The 19,099-nt window shown below is 38.8% G+C and overlaps 1 protein-coding gene across 6 annotated transcripts in view; it reads left to right on the top strand.

Annotated features, from left to right (window-relative positions):
• Positions 1-19,099, top strand: part of ralgapa1 (Ral GTPase activating protein catalytic subunit alpha 1) — a 64,480-nt gene that overhangs the window by 34,929 nt on the left and 10,452 nt on the right. For all 6 annotated transcript variants that reach the window (XM_014022372.1, XM_014022373.1, XM_014022375.1 and 3 more), the window contains 5 exons: positions 1,640-1,711; positions 1,844-1,967; positions 2,571-2,726; positions 4,810-4,968; positions 6,025-6,152. In XM_014022372.1, coding sequence (XP_013877826.1) covers positions 1,640-1,711; positions 1,844-1,967; positions 2,571-2,726; positions 4,810-4,968; positions 6,025-6,152 — 639 coding nt within the window. The remainder of the gene's footprint in view (positions 1-1,639; positions 1,712-1,843; positions 1,968-2,570; positions 2,727-4,809; positions 4,969-6,024; positions 6,153-19,099) is intronic.

Raw genomic sequence — 19,099 nt, 5'->3', positions numbered from 1 at the left:
CCCATCCCAGAAGAAATACTACACCCACCCCATCATTCAAACAACTCACAGAACATATAGTGCACATCCTTAAAAAGTCTTAAAAGTCATTGAATTCATCAATCCAAAAATAAGGCTTTAATTAACCTTAAAATGTCTTTAATCAATCTTTCAGAAGTCTTAAAAATGTTAAAAATTGTAAATAGGATGATTGTAATTCACCTAAAATATTAAAATAATTGGTAACATTTATTTTTTTAAATATCACATGCAGACATTCCCTTTGACATCACTTCCTGTTATTTCACATGCAAATATCTCAATAACTGTTCATCTGAGCAATGTGAAATTTGTTTTGTAATATGTTAATAATGTTGTCTTTCCAAAAATGCATTCAGTTTTCATACAAAAAAATTGGTGTCACAGGCACTTTAAGGTTTCATCTTCAGAAAATTGGGGTTAAGACYCCACTGTGGGTCCTAAGGGTTTGGGTTGTTAGAGAATTTCCAGAAATTAAATTAAGTTTAAAACTGACTGCTAACAATGTTTCTGCTATAGTTGATAAAAAAGCAGTTAAATATGGATAAAAACAATTGGTCTATTAGCAATATCTGAATACTTCAACCAAAAATACTTTGATTCAGGAGTTTCTGCCACAGTCTTTATTTTTTTGTCATTTGTGTTTATTATGAAATTGGTCTTAAAATTAATTTCACTTGGCATTAAAATGTCTTAAACTGTAGGAGCTCTGGTGAAGCCTTTTCTTTCACACCAGCACTTTGAAGCAGTAATCCTTGCCTTCATCACCTCTCGGCTCCATTACTGTAATGCACTTTATTTTGGAGTTAGCCAGTCCTCCGTTGCACAGCTCCAGTTGGTTCAGAATGCTGCTGCTCATTTACACTACACCTATTCTGACTTCCCTCCACTGGCTGCCTGTGCATTTTAGAGTTTGTTTTTAAGTTTTTTTTTGTTTGTTTTTAAATCTTTACAAGGCCATGCCCCACCATACCTCTCCGAGCTTCTCCACCCCTACACCCCTGCACGGTATCTCCGGTCAGTTGATCAGTTGTACCTTAAAGTACGAAGGACTAAAGCGAACCCTCAGAGGGGATCGAGCATTTTCAGTTGCTGCTCTGAAGCTCTGGAATGAGCTACCCCACACATTWGGCAGGCTTCCTCGTTGCTTGTTTTTAAAATAAATCTTAAAACTTGTTTTTATTCACTGGCTTGTTTTTTGCTTGTTTTTATTGCTATTTAGTGTTATTTGTGTTGATTTGTTTTATTGTTTTTGACCCTCTATGTACAGCACTTTGTGTCAGCAGCCGCTGTTTTAAAATTCTTTATAAATAAACTTGATTTGAGATAAAGAATGAAAAGAAGAAACCTAATTACTTGACTTAACAACAAAAACTAACCTGTTATTTTTGTTTCTAATGAACTCTCATGGCTTTAGATACCTTCCAGTTTGCTAATGTAGATTTAGACAAATGTTTGTGGATTTTACAAAATTTTGAGGCTTGTGATTGGCTCCATAGCCTTCCAGAAGTCAGCACCTATTATTCACCTGTTAGTGTCTCCATCTTCATATTTGGGAGTAGATTAGCAGATATAGGATTTAAATACACAAAGTGATGATTTGATCACCTGTGTCTTACAGGAGTAACTTTCACTTGCTGAGGAARAATGAGAAATTACTGAGAGAGCTGAAGAACCTGGACTCACGTCAGTGGTGAGCGCTTTTATCCGYCGCTGCGTTCTCCGTTCCACTCCAACTTTTAAATTATTCGTTTCTGAGCGCTGGTGTTTCAACTCTCTGTTGTTGCCACGCGAGCCATTCTTATTCTGTGTTTTTGCCTTTCAGCCGTGAGACACACAAAATAGCAGTATTTTACGTGGCTGAAGGTCAGGAAGATAAACACTCCATATTAACAAACACAGCAGGCAGCCAGGCTTATGAAGACTTCGTGTCAGGACTCGGCTGGGAGGTAAGATTAAAGTTGCTCACATACTTTTATTTTTTTGTCTTTACTTTGGGAGTTTGTTGAATTAAATGTACTTACCCCAATTCAATAATAAAAATAGTTAAACTTGTTAAAGATAGTAACATTTTATTGTATTGAATATTATAGATTTATTATTTATTTATGAGTTAAGTAAATGTAGCTAATAWTTTTGTTATATTTTGAATCAGGCATCTCCATTCATGCGCTGTTAGGTCATCCTTTATTGGTCTAATTTTTTAATTCCCGACAACAAAAATGAGCATAAAACAAGAAAATCTGCTAAAAGCCATAAAAACTGAGGTGTAGTATTTTAATTGGTCATGTTTGTTGCAATAAAATGTTCAAATGGTAAGACTAAAATATTCTTGACCTTGATGTGACTACATTAAAATCACCCCTCTTACCTAACTTTTCTATTATTGAAATGTGCCGCACTGTGCAGAAAAAAACAACTGTGCACAGAATATTTTTTATCACAATAAATTTAAATTTAGAATTTTAGGACAGTCTGAACTGAATTGGTGCCTAAAAGGCCTTAAAGGTGGTCCGTGTTTTTCTAACTTATYCCCCGCGTGTGTGCTTTAGGTGGAYCTCACCACCCACTGTGGCTTCATGGGAGGCCTTCAGAGAAATCGCAGCACGGGTCAGACGACGCCTTACTACGCCACCTCCACCACTGAAGTCATCTACCACGTGTCAACACGCATGCCTCACGACCAGGACCAAAACCTCACTAAGAAGGTAACAAACCAACACCGGCGCCGTGCTGACATAACGTTCCAGGAGCATTCGTGTGTCACAGGAATATATTTTAGAAACAAACTAGCGTTGTGTCTTTGTGATAAATACAAATATAGATTTTCTTTATTATGTTCATATCTCTAAAGAGTCTCACTGCAGCTGCTGTAACAGCCTGTATTGCAGCTCATGCAGCAGTCGWGTGTATTTGTGCATGTTGGGGGGCTTGTATCAGTGTCTAGACGTGCAGTTTTTATTGTATGTGTCTATATCTGCGTTTGTGTGTAATCACACCTGTCAACCCTCGGGCACTGGGTGCCCTGCACATGGCCGTAATGTCCTTTTAATCAGATCATACTTCCTGCTTCTTGGCCTATCACATGGCTTCAGGCTCCTGATTGGATTACCGGCGTCTGGCTCGACACCATCCGTCTCACTGATCAGCTGATGCCCCCACTCCCTGTCACACATGCATAGTCACACACACACCTAAACCTGTTTAACACACATTTACAAAAGGTTGTATTAACATCGGTCTGCACAAATAACCACTCGGCAATAAATTTGTGTTAATGCTGCAGAGAGACACGCAGACACAGGTTTACACACAAACAGATGCAGTTTGACAAATGTKTCCGTAAAGAGGTTAAAGTGACACACAAGCACATGTACATACTGGCAGACATTTATCATCTATCATCCTGCTGCACCAACACAATCAGTTTAGYCCTTCACAGGGCTCTTGTCCAAATTTCTGTTTTTGCAACGTGGTGTTGTAASAAATCAGCTCTGAAGTGGATAAAATGACTAAACTCAATGTTGTTGACATGTAAAACTCATAAAAGCCCCAACTTTATTGGATTTTTTTTTACCAACACCAGCCAGTCTTAAAGGCGCACTTTGTTCCCATTTTTTTGTTTATTTTATTAAGAAAATACAAAAAGTAATATAGTTTGGGATACAAAGATTATAATTTTAACACCAACAATTTGATTCTCTCAGAGGTATTGGCTAAAAATTTGGCTAAATGATGATGCCTCTTTCCAGTCCTGTTTCAAGTATTCTGTGCTTTTTTTTTTCTTTTTTTCTTTAAGCGATAAAACTTTCATACTTTTCATCAGCTGAAAATATTATTTTAAGCCTCACTTCTTCTGACCGTCTCTGCCCAGTTTCCTTTCTTTTTCTGTTTTAGCAAACACTGAACATTGTCTGAAGATATTCCAGGTTTTCAGCTAATAAAGTTTTGGGATCATTTTGTAGGTCCTAAATGTTGTTATTGTATTTTTTAATGCCAGATTATTATTGTTTCACGCTGCTAGTAAAAATATCACTAAAAAAGTAAAGATTCTCTTTGCCAAGTTGCCTAAAAGCCTGAATGAAGTCCATTCTAAAAGTTTTCAAGAAAATTTGTCTGCTTGGAATCGAAATCTAAAAAATGAAGACTTCAACACACTCGCGTAAGAAGTGTACAACAGTGATTTTATACAGATTTTATGGGTGTTTTTTTTTTTTTAGCTTTTGTTTAAAAGGAAATGACATTCTGTTTCTTTGCGGCCAAGACTGACATCCATCACCAGGTGTCTGACAAATCAGAAGAGTAAAGAGCGTGAGGAAGCTGTGTGTGTGTGTGTGTGTGTGTGTGTGTGTTGGCAGAAATCAAGGTTAATGACTGAGCTGTCACCAGCTCTGACTGGAACCTGCTGAGTGAATGCGAACCTCACACACACACACACACACCACTGTTCAGCATTACACACAATCCTATCTGTCTTCCAGCTTGTACTTCATCTTTCCAGGGCTTCACTCTGTCATGTCGTCGACTCTCCATCTTCTCATACTCACTCCATCATACTCAGGGCCAGGCACCTCTCTCTCTCTCTCTCTCTCTCTCTCTCACACACACACACACAGAATCTGAAGCCTTGAGTTATGATGGATACAGCTCGTCCAGCTCTTTGTTTGAAGCCTTTTTTGTTTATGAATCAAATAAGGCTGATGCAAAATGCTTTTTATTTTTCTTTTTTTTTCCTGTTTTGATTCTAATATTCTTCTGCTTCCCATTTGTCTTCACCTTCCCTCGCTTCAGCTCAGACACCTGGGCAACGATGAGGTCCACATCATTTGGTCAGAACATTCCAGAGACTACCGTCGAGGAATCATCCCCACTGAATTTGGAGACGTTTTGATCATCATCTACCCCATAAAGAACCACATGTATTCCATCCAAATACTCAAAAAGCCAGAGGTAAAAAGCGTTGAAGCAATCAAAAGAATGCAGTTTCTCCAATCTTYTGTACAGTTCTCTTTACATGCCAGTGTTTCCTTAGAMTCCTGAAACTCAGACATGCTGACACAGCAGGTTGTTTAAAATCCGGGATGGTAATTAATCCCCCACCGCTCTAATCAGTAATAACTAGACAAGCCACCTTTAGTGAAGCTGTAATTGTTGTGAAAATCATTGGCCAATCAGTGTAATTGTAGTGGCCTGGTTCTGAGGATGTGTTTCAGCCACAGGAATTTTTTTACCCAGGAATCTGGGTCTTTTTGGTGGGGGGGCTTCATCATCTTGGTTCCTTTTTGTTTCACCCACAGGGGTTAGATGTTAAAGTTCTATAGGGAGAACCTTTAACCTAAAAAGTTGTTAAACTTTACCTGGAGCTTTGTGTTTATATTCTAGWGTGCCTAAGTATTTCTGATGTTCGAGTGAGTTTGTGTTTTCCTGCATAGATTTATGTGGACCGCACAGAAATGCGCCCACATTTACCAACGATCCTGGAGAACGTCTTGCCCCCGAGTCGTTCTGATCTGGTTAATGTATCGTTCTAAAACACACAGACATTAATGCCGCAGCACTGATGGCATAACTCTATTTCAAACAAGACCTAACGCAATAAAAAGCTGCTTTTTTTTCTCTGTGACATAGATACCACAGCACTAATGACATAATCATATTCTCTTTCATTCATTCTGCAAGGAAAAATATTGGATTATCAAGAATCCAAGAACAAGTTAGATAAGATATYGCTTCTGTTGTTGTCCTGAAAGCCCATGTATTCAACCATAGAGGGCTTGGCTTTGAGACCTGGTCTACAAACAAACTCAATCAGAGCTTTATTATTCTCTTAGGTGAATTCCACAAGCAAAGTATTGAATTAAATCAGAAAGCCATTGGCTGAATTGAATATTGTATCTTTTTTTAATCTGTTGTCTCAGTTGTTATTTGACTGGTAGGCTCCAGAAGATATTTCTGTTTTTGTTTATTTTTCGTAGTATCTAACATTTAGTTAACTTTCTTTTGCAGGTGCTGTTCTTTGGTCCTCTGTTTGACGGTGCCATCGTGGACATGAAGATTTTGCCCACGATGGTTCGAGCCACGGCCATCAATGCAAGTCGGGCCCTCAAATCCCTCATTCCTCTCTACCAGAACTTGTATCCTTTGAAACCATCAGCAATGAGAATGCCAAAGATGAGGATTATAAGTGCGAAGGTAGGCGATTTTTCTTAAAAGTTGGTCCTCATTTGAGCTCAGCTACACCACGTGTAAAGTACCCATGTTGTATCTGTACAGTTGTAAACTAAACAAAACTTTTGTAATAATATTACAAAAATGATAAAGCAGGTTTACTTTTAATGACAGTTGTACTGTGTAAAGGAACACCTCTCCATCAGATGCAGACAGATTTCTGACCATGGCCTCATTAAAAACTAGCAGGTTTGCACAGGTCTAGAACGGTGGGGTGTCAAACTCAGTTAACMAAGGGGGGCCAAAATTTAAAACTTRGCCCAAGCCAAGGGCCAAACTCTGTCAAAATGTGGCCCGTGGGCCACTTTGAGTTTGTTGAAGGGGACACTTCCGGCCATTGTTAGATAATTTTTACACTTTAGGACTAAAGAAAAAATCATGTTCATGTATGATCTCATAAACATGTATCACTTCTTTTATTTGTATTATTGTTGAACACATATTTGCAGACAAATTGTCAGGAAAACTGCTAAAGCTAGTCTTTTCTGTTGGGGGTATTAAAAACAATTATCTTGTTAGCTTTGGTCAAAGCTTCAAAGAGCCACAGGTTGCAGACCCCTGGTCTAGAACATCCTGTTTGATTTTTGTTTCTAATCTAATTGTCTCAATGTTCCTCAATCCGCCTTGTGGATTTTTGCTTTCCTTTTTTAAGTTTTGTGTTGTACGTTTCCTGTAATTGTTGTTGCTCTGCTCGAGGATTAAGAAAAGCAAATCAACATCAAGCAATGTTTTGGCTGTAGTGTGAAAGAGTTGCTAAACATCAAGTGTGAATTTGTACCGTGCACAGCTTAGAGCAGAACGTTGGGATGATCGGTGTGAGCATCAAACGTGTGAAAGGAAGGAAAGGAAGGTTTGCRTGTTTCTCTGCTTGATACGATGTGACGGTAGTTTGGTTTGAAGAAGCCWGAAGTCGATACTTATCGATGGATCTCCTCTATAGGTCTGTTTCTAAACGAGAGGCTTTGCTCTGCAGTCTCACAGACAGACACGGACACTTGCACGTTGATTACAGCAAYGCGCTGCCGCCTCACATGTTCAATAATGCGATTGCGTTCACAATAGGCCATGCAGATTAATGTGCGTTTCTTCAAAAGGTGCCTAAACAGACAGTGAGTTGTGAAGTAAAGGATTCTTGTAAATACGAGACGACCCTCTGAATTATAATCAGAATTCCTTTAAATTGAATTTCCAGCTATTTGATCCTATAATGACAGCGTCCCTGCTTCTGTCTCTTCTTTTTCACATCTTTCTTTTGCATTCAAATGGTTGAAGCTCGATTGCACAGTTGTGACAACTTCTATAACTGCGACAATAATTTGTGTGAATTCACACATTCATGGATTTACAGATCAGTTCATTAAACCTGTTTCCATCCATCTTATAAGCTTTTCTTAGAATATGTTAAATGTTCGTCATGGAGCTGTGAATATAAGCATTGTTTGTTAATTTTGTTACCATGTGAGGTAGGATTGATTTGAACACAAACAAAATTTAAATCATAAGTAATAAARGTAAAATTGTCTGCAGGATATGTTTAAGAAAAGACGTAAAAAGAAGAGTTTTTGGCACATTAAAAAGTCGAGACAAGTTTGTGAACCCCTTCTCACTGCAAAAAATGTCCACCTTACCAAGTTTTAAAATCTTACATCCAGCCAAAAGTCTTTTTGATCTTATTTTGAGACTGATTTACTAAACAAGAACTGATTGTGTAAGAATTATAATCTTGTTTTCACCCAGCTSCATCTCTCTGGTTCCTTCCGTCCACTCAGATTATTCTGCTTTACTCACTTTGCCTCTTTCCCGTTTTTCTTATTTCACTTCCTCCCATTTATTTGGAATTTTCTCTCAACCGTTGTCTTCTGATCTCATCTCCTTCCTCCATAAAGTCATCAAATCTTAGATAAAAAGAAACCCTCAAAATGCTAAGATTTCTGTAGTTCCTGCCTGATGGTCATGTTTGAGCTTGTGTGTGCTCAGTTTTATGTTTTTTTGTGTGAGATTTTACAGACCGAGTGTGTACATGTGATGACACACACACACACGTCTCTTTAATTCTTATTCCTGAGTGTTTGTGTGTGTGTCTGCGAGTGTCCTGGTGTGTATTGATCGACGGTAGCAGCAGGTCGATGTCTCTGACAGGCTGAATTACAGTAATCAGTCATTATTGACTCCCCATCTCTCTGCTACACTCACTCCTCTCCTCCATCACCACCTCTCCCTCCATTTTTCTGTCCTCTTCTGCTTTTCTTTCTTTTTATACTTTATCTCCCTGGATTTGTATATCTGACTTCCTTGTTGTGCTCTTAAATTTTCTTTATCGCTCTGTGCTCTTCATCATTTCTCCATATTCTGCCCCTGCATTACCTCCGCCGACTGTACGACTCTTATCTAAGTGAATCTTTTTCTATATTTCTCCTTCTGTCCATGTTGTCTGTTTTTCATCCCTCTCATATTAGTTTATTTTCCTTTCCTCGTTCAGCTTCTTTCTTCTCTTATTATCTTGTTTGTGACATCTAATTGTCCTTAAAAGGAACTCGCAGTGATGTCATAAGAATCCTTTAAAAATGGTTATTGAATAAAAAAAATAATAAACAGGAACGGGAGCAGAAACAAAGGATATTTACCTAAAAACTTCTYTAGAAACATATAAAACATTAAAAACCGATGCATATCATGTGCTACTTTCATCTATACAGTGCTAAATGAGATATTTAGCTAACAGACTCCATCAGTTTATGTCAAGGTTTTAAACAAAGATGCGTTACGGACAAAGCTCAGCTACTACAACACCAGGTTTAAGCTCAGTATCTGTAAATCCACTGAAATAAATTGCATCTTAAGTTTATTTAGTGCACCAACTACTAAATTTAAGAACAGAGATGTGTAACTCTAAAGGTAAATATAATCAGTAGTATTAAGCAGACATATCTGTAGGTTATAGCTCATTACGCGTTAGGCTTAAATGTCTTTTTGCATAAATCGTTCAAGTGCTGCACAAAGCTGTGAGATGGCTCGTCCTTCACTGTGCTGCGTTGTGAGGATCCAGAAAACAAGTGGGGTAACGGGGAGATGGAGGGCAGGTTGGCGGGGTGAAGTATGTCAATGATAACTGGCATTTTTCTCCTCTTTTCTTCCTGTCTGCCCTCTTCCCTCCCTCTCTCTCTGTCTCTTGGCCCTCGGGGCGGTCCATCTGCCTTTCCTCTTCCCTCTGATCTTTCATTCACCATGACCAGAGCCGTCCAAAAAGCACACARCACTCTCCCTCAGAGTGCCAGGCTGCTGGGACAGCTGTGTGTGAGCACAGCTCTATCACACATATCAGCTCATTGCAGCAAGAGAGGCAATCCAAAACTCCCCACTCTGCATTCACGTGGGGATGAAAATGCCGCCTTCACCAGGTTAAGAACTTCCCGTGCCCTCGGATGACTCAAACACGCACCGCAGCGTTTCTGCGGTCAGCGTGGGGTAGCAGACTACCATCAGTAAACCCTGCTGAACTCACAGATTAGAGCAGATGAAAGTAAGGCGCAGCCCGCTGAGTGATATATTAGTGTCACCACTCCTCAGGCAGCAGCAGACCTTCTGAAAGCTAATGCTGAAAATAGTTTAGTTCGGCTCATTAAAATAAATGTGGCTTCAGGTGCATCTAGACCAGAATTTTGACACGTGTATAATAAAAGTAATAAAAAAAAGTGACACCGTTTCTTTTTTTGTCCTTCAGATTTCTGTTCCGTTGTGATCAGAGTTCTGCAAATGCAGATACAACGTGTGCATTCACCTGTTTTAAAGATGTTTCTGTTAAATTACATCGTTTGTCTGTAAGGATGCACGTGTAATTTTGCGTTTTAGTGTTTAAAATGTGTGTGTTTGTGTGACAGCCGTGGCAGTCCTCAATCTGCTTCTGGGTGATTGTGCTTCTGGGAAAACAATGTTGGAAAGATGCGAAGCCGCTACACAAACACAGACGAGCRACCTGCCAGCAAGTGTTTGTGTGCTTTCAAATATACATCACCTATCCGCACATGCTGGTGCGCACGGTGGTGTTTGTGTACACTTTTCGCTCTCAGGATTAATGTACGTGTGGGACATCCCCGTTAGTAGTTGATTGGCAGAGATAGCTTCACTGGGGCTGGGGTCAGCATATGGCTCAGGATGATAGCAGTGCTGCGTCTGTGTGCATGTGTGTGTCACCAGCTCTTCCTCTCTTTCACACTCTGTTCCCTGTGAAATGATGGCAGCTCTGGGCATGTAGCGCTATTATCCCCCATATTCACACACACACACACACACACCGATGGCAGCCAAACGCCTAGCGGCCTGCTTGGCTTCTCTTTGACAGCTCCCACAATAGAGCTCATTGTCCAAGTGAGGCTACAATCTGCTGTGTGAGACAAGGAGTGTGTGTGTGTGTGTTTCTCACCATGACAGAAAGGTGAGGGCAGAACCTCGAAGGGATAAAAAAAAAGAAAAGAAACACCATTTTCTTATTGCTGTTGCTGAAATGGGGTCGTGGCGTCCATAAACTCCATGTTTCAAACACGAAAGTTTCCTTCGATGTGAAAGAAAGGCACACTGATGCGTTCATCTTCGTTTATTTGTCAGAATTTATTTAGAAAAAAACTGACACAAGCTAAAAAAATCACATTTTTGTAGTTGAGCATAAAAAATCACATTTTAGAAAAACAAACACAAAGAAATTATTACAAATGAAGAAAAACTAATTTAATTGCAACAAAAAGACTAATTTAAACCTGCATGTTGGTGTATTCAACAAGTTAATCAAGATTAGTTAAACTAACCCAGTTAAAGTGAGAAACTATGAAAATATACAAGTTGAGCCTAAAATAGACCTGTATGTTGAAATAACAATACATTTATTGTGAACATTTTTTGTGTGATTTGTCACAAGTTACTCTTTGCAAACTTTATGTCAAACAACCACATCTCCCCTAAGTAGGCTGCTATACAAGCAAAAAAAATTAAAATTAAAAAACATCGTAACCTGAGCGGTATGTAATGTAATTCTCAAAGACGTGACGAGGGTCAGGTTACAGAGCTGGTTATTAGTCAGGGTAAAAAATTAAATATTGGTTTGTGTGATTGCAGGCTGAAGGAGGGATRTGGTTTTGGTTAATTGTTTCCTGTCGAGTGGATAGAGGAAATGAAAAGAAGAGGGTGAGGGGAAGAGGTCACAGCTAATCTCTTCCCCATCTCCTTTGGGAAAAAGTGTGTGTTTTTCTGTGTGTGTTTGTGTTGCTTTGAGGGTGCCGGTCTACTCAACAGGCACAGATTATAACCTCATATGTTTATACAAGTTAATCTGCTTCGATTGGAAATCATTTTCTCAATATATCGAGTTAACTGTGTAGAAGTCGTCATCTTTAGTGAGCTCAAGCTAGAATTGAATCCATCATGTAGTGAAATCGTCACACAGAAAACATCACACAGTTGTTCAAATGTGTTTTCTGGGCTGTTAAGTTTCACACAGACACAACTTTTAGATAAAAACCAGAAAAGCGTCGCACAATCTCAATTAACGCTAGTCGTCTGCTAGCTTCAGTTTCTGAAAAAATGTACGTCCCGTTTTGATTGAGTGACCAAATATCTGTTTGTGTGCATGTTTGTGTGCACACGTACGTGCCTGTCACCGAGGGCTGTGCAGACACATGAGCTGTAGCCATCAGTGGCTCGATCACACCTTGTTGGAGCAGACCCCCCTCTGACTGGTAAACAAGTTAATCTGCAGCGTGTGTGTGTGTGTTGGTGTGTGAATGCACTTTGTGGCTCCGTGTGTGGATGTACGTATTTTATGTGACAAGGTGTTTAAGATTCAAGAGGGGATCTTGTGGATGACCCAGTCTGAGAAAGTGCAGCACAGCAGACTGGGTATCATGAGCTCTAATAGTCATTTTGAATTTGGTTTTAAAGAGAAAGTACAGAGATTGAAGGACTGAGGGTTTTATGAATAACCGCCAATCAAATAATCAGCATTACTAAGCTGATAAATTGAAGTGTACAGGTTGAGTTTCAATAAAATCAGCAGCCTGGTGCTTCTGATCAGCTGTATTAATTAGTTAATCATCAATAAACGTTAAAACAAGTGCTTTGAAAGCTCTGGAGTAGGGCTGCAAGATACTGGATAAATCTGACATTGCAGTTTTTTCTAACTTTGCAATATATATTGCAATATGAAAAAATATAGAAATTTCCAACAGATTACTTGAATAACACTTCAGGTTTTGCTGCCGTTGTTGACGATGAACCTGCACTGATCAAAACTTTTTTTTGTGCTTATTTCAAGTGTGGGTGTCCCAATTCAATATCAGTATTGGATATCGGTCCGACATTAGCCAAAAAACGAGTATCTGATTATGTCGGCCTGCATCTAAAATCTCTGAAACAAGCAGTCCATTTCAGCATCTGCTCCAGGATTTTTATCCAGCAGCACTTGGATCCAGCATGAATAACTTACAGTAAGTGACCTGAATAGTTATTTTACACTTTAAAATATAGTTTGTTTTTATTGGATTTATTGATGTTTTATATACTTATGTTTAAGTAAAAAAAACAATATGTAACCTGTTAGTTAATAATAAATTGGTAATTTTTCTCATATGTACTGTTTACTATTGTTCACTGTTTGACTTGATCAGGACTTTGTAAGATTCCATACTACAAAAAAGTATGAAAAAAGTAGATCATCTGAATGGGTTCTTCCAGAGGACTTACGATTTATTTTTTGTTCTACCTGGATTACTGAGWTGCATCAGGACATAATAAAACAGATTTCCTGCAGATCCTTAAAAAGTCTTAAAAGGCATTGAAATCATCAATCCAAAAGTAAGGCTTTAATTATCCTTAAAATTTCTAAAATCCATCTTTCAGAGGTCTTAAAAATGTTAACACATTGTAAGTAGGATGATTGTGATTGGTCTCAAATATTAAAATAATTGGTAACATTGATGTTTTTAAATAATTTACTGTTTGCCTCTCACAGCTATTAAATAAAATAAACATTTAGACAAAATTGTCGTTTATTTTTTATTATTTTTTTAAGTGGGAAGTTTGTCTTAAATTTTATTTCAAGTGACATTAAAGAGTTCTTAAAAAGTCTTAAAAGGAACTTGCCTTAAGCTGTAGGAACCCTGTAAATATATGTATAATTTGGATATCGTACCGGGTCAATATCGTTATCGGCCGGTACTCAAGGCTGCAATATTGGTATTGTATCGGAGGTGAAAATGTATCGGGACACCCCTACTGACTACATGTTTCAAACCACCTGACATGTTGCATGTCTGTCTATCTTAGTTTCCCTTTCCGTCATGCTTTAATATCTTGACATATTTTGACACAAAACCACCCGCTTCCAGAAGCAGCCTGTCAAAGTAAAAGCTGTAACACTCAACCGTTTATTTATTTATTTTGATGTGTTTGTGTTTTATATTTAAACCTTTATATAACCAGGTAGATAAAACTAAATAAAGCACATATTAACTGTGAGCACAGTGGTGGGGGATGATTTGAGACTTGTTTTGCAATCACAAGACTTGTGCACCATGAACTCCTCTCTGTACCAAAGTCAAKTCAAACAGCTGAAGCTTGACCCAAACTGGGTCACTCTTTAAACACAGGAGCAAATCAACAGGACGGCTGAAAAAGAAAAGCGCTAAATTATTTTGACACGTGGCGTATAGCATCAGCATGTCCATTAGTCCCATTAACTTCAACATAAAAAAGATGTTTCTCACTAAAAAGTGATTTTTTTTATGAGATTATTGTACGTTTTAATGTGACTGATAAACCTGCTGTTAGCAGGAAGATCAGCAGCCTCGACTTTAACATTTGTACAAAAGAACCAAGGCCTGACTTTTGGCTTTTTGTCGCCTCTTATTTCCATGTTGTGAGGATTAATATCAGTGTGTATGTATGGATTTAAGTGTGTGTGGACACCGCCTGGAGATAAGAGCAGAATCTGTCTCCTTAATAAGAGAATTATTATTATGGCCTGGGTGACAATCACCAACGCCGCTGCCGTGTGTGGTTGTGATATTTTCTGTGTGTGTGTGCGTTATAATTGGCAGCTTTAGGGCTCCCCAGTGGTTGCAGGAGAGGACGGTGCAGGTCTTACCGTGTGCTCACACACATACGGACGTCAGAAGGTGAAATAGTGGGGTGACAAGGGGCCAATTAATGTATCACATCTGTTTTTCTCCTCGGTCTCTCCCTCTACATCGGGTTAAAGAGCAGATGAATTGGGGGAAATGCGATTGTGTGTGTCTTTTTCGTGCCCGCCGTCCACCAACGATAAGTCGTGCATTAGGCCAACTTATCTCTGTCCTCATCTTTGGCGTACGTGGACGCACACACACTCATAATGAAATCACAAAGCCTCCATATCATTGCTATCACAGAAAGATATAAACCCATTAACTTGTTCCTTTGGGCACAGACACACACACAAACACGCACAGGTTTATCATTACACGCTGTTAAGCTTTTCCAATTGTATTATCCCTCTGATGTCCTTCTCTCTGTTGTCTATTCCAAAGCCTGGGGTGGATGGGACAGATAGTGTGTGTGTGTGTGTGTTTGGTAGATGCTGAGTGAGATTGTGTGTTTCTGACAACGTGGACTTTAGAAAATGTTCCAGTTATCCTGTTTTTAAACATAATTTTGCGCCTCTCAGAAAAGAAAATCACCAAGTTGTCACAGCAGGATTTGTCCCACTTTATGCAAATACAAAGCAGCTGCTTCGTAAGGAGGGACGCGTTTTATTTTATATGTTTGCAAAGATAAAACTGGATGGAAGAATTCCTAACGTATCGCAAAGGCCTGACAAAGCATCTTAAATATTTTTTACTTTTTTCCAACTTTTAGAGCCAACAAGTTTGTACGAGGAACCTGAACTAAAAGCTGTGATTTAATGTTTTGGTTTTCCAAAGTGAACGGCTGCTTTAAACGGAMAACTCTTTACTACGTCGTGCAAAAGAAGAGTTGCCATTATTTCCCATCGAGTGGAACGTCCTCCTCAAAGTGCTTTAAAAGCAACCACAATTAAATATATAGTCTTAATGGGCTGATGTTCAGTCACAATTTCAGTCTCGTTTTCCAACAACAAAAACAGAAAATTATGTCAACGAGAGCAGCTTTATTGAAGAATCTACTATATAAAGAGACGACAAATGTGAGTAGAGTGGAAGAGTTAGATTAGATCACTTTAATGTGGATTTACAGTGGTTTGCAAAAGTATTCATACCCCTTGAACTTTTCCATATTTTGTCACATTACAACCACAAACATAAATATATTTCACTGGAATTTAATGTGAAAGACCAACACAAAGTGGTATACAATTGTGAAGTGGAAGCAAAATTTTACATGAATCAAAACATTTTTTACAAATAAAAAACTGAAAAGTGCGACGTGCAAAAGTATTCAGCCCCCCTGAGTCAATACTTTGTGGAGCCACCTTTTGCTGCAATTACAGCTGCAAGTCTTTTAGGGTATGTCTCCACCAGCTTTGCACATCTAGTGACTGCAATTCTTGCCCATTCCTCCTTGCAAAACAGCTCAAGCTCAGTCAGATTGGAAGGAGAGCGTTTGTGAACAGCAGTTTTGAGATCTTGCCACAAATTCTCAATTGGGTTTAGGTCTGGACTTTGACTGGGCCATTCTAACACATGAATATTCTTTTTTTTAAACCACTCCATTGTAGCTTTGGCTTTATGTTTAGGGTCGTTGTCCTGCTGGAAGGTGAACCTCCGCCCCAGTCTCAAATCTTTTGCTGACTCCAACAGGTTTTCTTCCAAGATTGCCCTGTATTTGGCTCCATCCATCTTCCCATCAACTTTGACCAACTTCCCGGTCCCTGCTGAAGAGAAGCACCCCCAGAGCATGATGCTGCCACCACCATATTTGACAGTGGGGATGGTGTTTTCAGAGTGATGTGCAGTGTTCTTTCTCCGCCACACATAGCGTTTTGCATTGTGGCCAAAAAGTTCAATTTTGGTCTCGTCTGACCAAAGCACCTTCTTCCACATGTTTGCTGTGTCCTCAACATGGCTTCTGGCAAACTGCAAACGGGACTTCTTATGGTTTTCTTTTAACAATGGCTTTCTCCTTGCCACTCTTCCATAAAGACCACATTTGTGTAGTGCACGACTAATTGTTGTCCTGTGGACAGTTTCCCCCACCTGAGCTGTGGCTCTCTGCATTTCATCCAGAGTCACCATGGGCCTCTTGGCTGCCTCTCTGATCAGTGATCTCCTTGTTCGGCCTGTAAGTTTAGGTGGACGGCCTTGTCTTGGCAGGTTTACTGTGGTGCCATACTCTTTCCATTTCCGGATGATGGATTGAACAGTGCTCCGTGAGATGTTCAAAGCTTGGGAAATCTTTTTATAACCGAAGCCTGCTTTAAACTTCTCCAAAACCATATTCCTAACCTGTCTGTGTTCTTTGGACTTCATGATGCTGTTTGCTCCCCAATATTCTCTTAACCAACATCTGAGGCCGTCACGGAGCAGCTGTATTTGTACTGAGATTAGATTACACACAGGTGGACCCTTTTGAGTCATTAGCAGTCATCAGGCAACTTCTGAATGCAATTGGTTGCACTCAGGGAAAAGGGGGCTGAATACTTTTGCACGTCGCACTTTTCAGTTTTTTATTTGTAAAAAATGTTTTGATTCATGTAAAATTTTGCTTCCACTTCACAATTGTATACCACTTTGTGTTGGTCTTTCACATTAAATTCCAGTGAAATATATTTATGTTTGTGGTTGTAATGTGACAAAATATGGAAAAGTTCAAGGGGTATGAATACTTTTGCAAACCACTGTAGTTTAAAATGTAAAATATTGAATTTCAAGCATGAGCTAATTGATTTTCCTTGTGTGATTTGACGTTTATCTCAAATGTAAACTTGATCAGAATCCAGTAATTCTATGATAAATAAGTTTCTAAAATAATACAAAGTATCTAAGTAGCTATAAGTAAAAAAGTAAGTAAAATTAGCAGAATTTCCTCATTTAAACTAGATCAGAGTTATAGCTGATGTATGAGGAGCTGGAAAATTAGGTTAAAATCCCCCATTTTGTTATTTTTAATGTAAATATTTGGTGTCAGCTATCTGATTCTCCAGTTGTACTTGCCGTATTGATAATTAAATAAGGTTATGGGGGGTGTGGATGCTGTCAGACTTCCTACATGCAAGTCCAAAGTACAAACACACATTTTGGATACAAGAATTGCAGAGCACACACACCGATCCCAGCACTGCTCTCAGCTCCTAATGTGCTAACAAGCTCCCGTTCTCCTCCTCCTCTCCTCCTGCAGCCGCCCTCCGTCTCAAGTGATTACAGGAGTCGAACTCCGCCACAATGAAGCGCTCGGCGGGGGAGGGAGGGAGAGCTGTGGATGGCATGATCACTTCACTCTCTCCCCTCCTTTCAGCCACGCACAAGAAAATGAGTTTCTGACTCCACACAAAAGAGCCTCTTTATCCACCCCCTCTCCTCCACATTGGCTTTTCTCTGCTCCGCTCTCCTTTTTTTCTCTCCCTTTTTCCTGTCTTTCTCCCCTTATAATTTCCCTTTCTGCTTCTCTCTCTGAAAGAGATATTTTTTAGCTAATGATTTGATAAGAGGAGCCATCTGAAATTCAATTACAGAAGATTTCATAGTGGCGACTGCCATTTGGATGGAGGGAAGCAGGGGATGGATGGAGGCAGAGATGTGTGAACATCTATTTTCTCTGACCTCTCACTGGTTTTGACTTCTTTTATACAAATAATAACTTAATTTGCGTAGCATGTTTCATGTGGAGAAACCATCCAAAAATGTGTCGCGAAAAAAGAATTGAGATTAGGAAGGGGGGTTAGAATAGCTGCTAAATTATAGTTTTCAACGTCAAGCAAATTTTACTGTAATAGTGAAAATTTTGAGGGTTACATCACAAAAATATATATTTAATCTTTAAAAAGATATAAACATTTTGTTTTTGTTTGTCAACTAGGGATGCATGATATTTCGGCATTAACATCGGCTTCAGTTGATATTGGTAATTTTTTTAGAATATCGGTATTGGTCCAGTAAGTAAAACTGGGCCGATATTAATGTCTGAAATTGATTTCCCACTTTTTTGCTTTGTGTTTCTGTTTTGGGAGGGGAAATGGTTGGTGGAGTGGTATCTGTTTGATCATGATAGTGATGCTGTACAGCCAGGAATAACTGATGTAGAGAGCCATTTCAGACGTTTGGTCATTTTTTAATGATATCAAAAAAAGACAAGTATATTTGTGTGTATATGTATATAAATAATTTTTGGGTTTGTGTAATATCGGTAAATATCGATTATCGGCCATAACACCAGTAATAATATTGGATATTATTATCAGCTGAAATCTTTATATTTGTGCATCCCTAACATCAACCATTAAAATACGCTTGTTGGGTGACCTTTTTTTACGCTCCTGTTATCCTTTTTCACTTCATTTTTAGTTGTTGTTTTTTTCTGTCTTCACTTTCAGTTTTATCAGTCTAGATCAGTGGTTCCCAAACTGTTCAGCGTTTGACCCACAAAATAACAGTAACACTAGCAGGGACCTGTGCCCCCAACTATTTTTGGGTGATAAAATTGGTATCAGGTCAAATAATAAAGGGTATCGTAACAATATTCATGACCCCAATTTCATCCATTTTTAAGTACACTAACCTCACCCTTTTGTAACAACTAAGGCAAAAAAAAAACTGTAGTTGTCATTTTTAAATATACTTATTTAAAATATATTTTCAAGATCGCACTTTAGGCCTTTTTGCACTGACCTGACTTCAAACCCTAATGAGAGTAACTT

Source organism: Austrofundulus limnaeus, unplaced genomic scaffold (assembly GCF_001266775.1).
Source record: "Austrofundulus limnaeus strain Quisiro unplaced genomic scaffold, Austrofundulus_limnaeus-1.0 Scaffold327, whole genome shotgun sequence".
Classification (NCBI taxonomy): Eukaryota; Metazoa; Chordata; class Actinopteri; order Cyprinodontiformes; family Rivulidae; genus Austrofundulus; species Austrofundulus limnaeus.
Note: the sequence above shows the minus strand (reverse complement) of the source record. Positions and strands in the feature narration are given on the sequence as shown.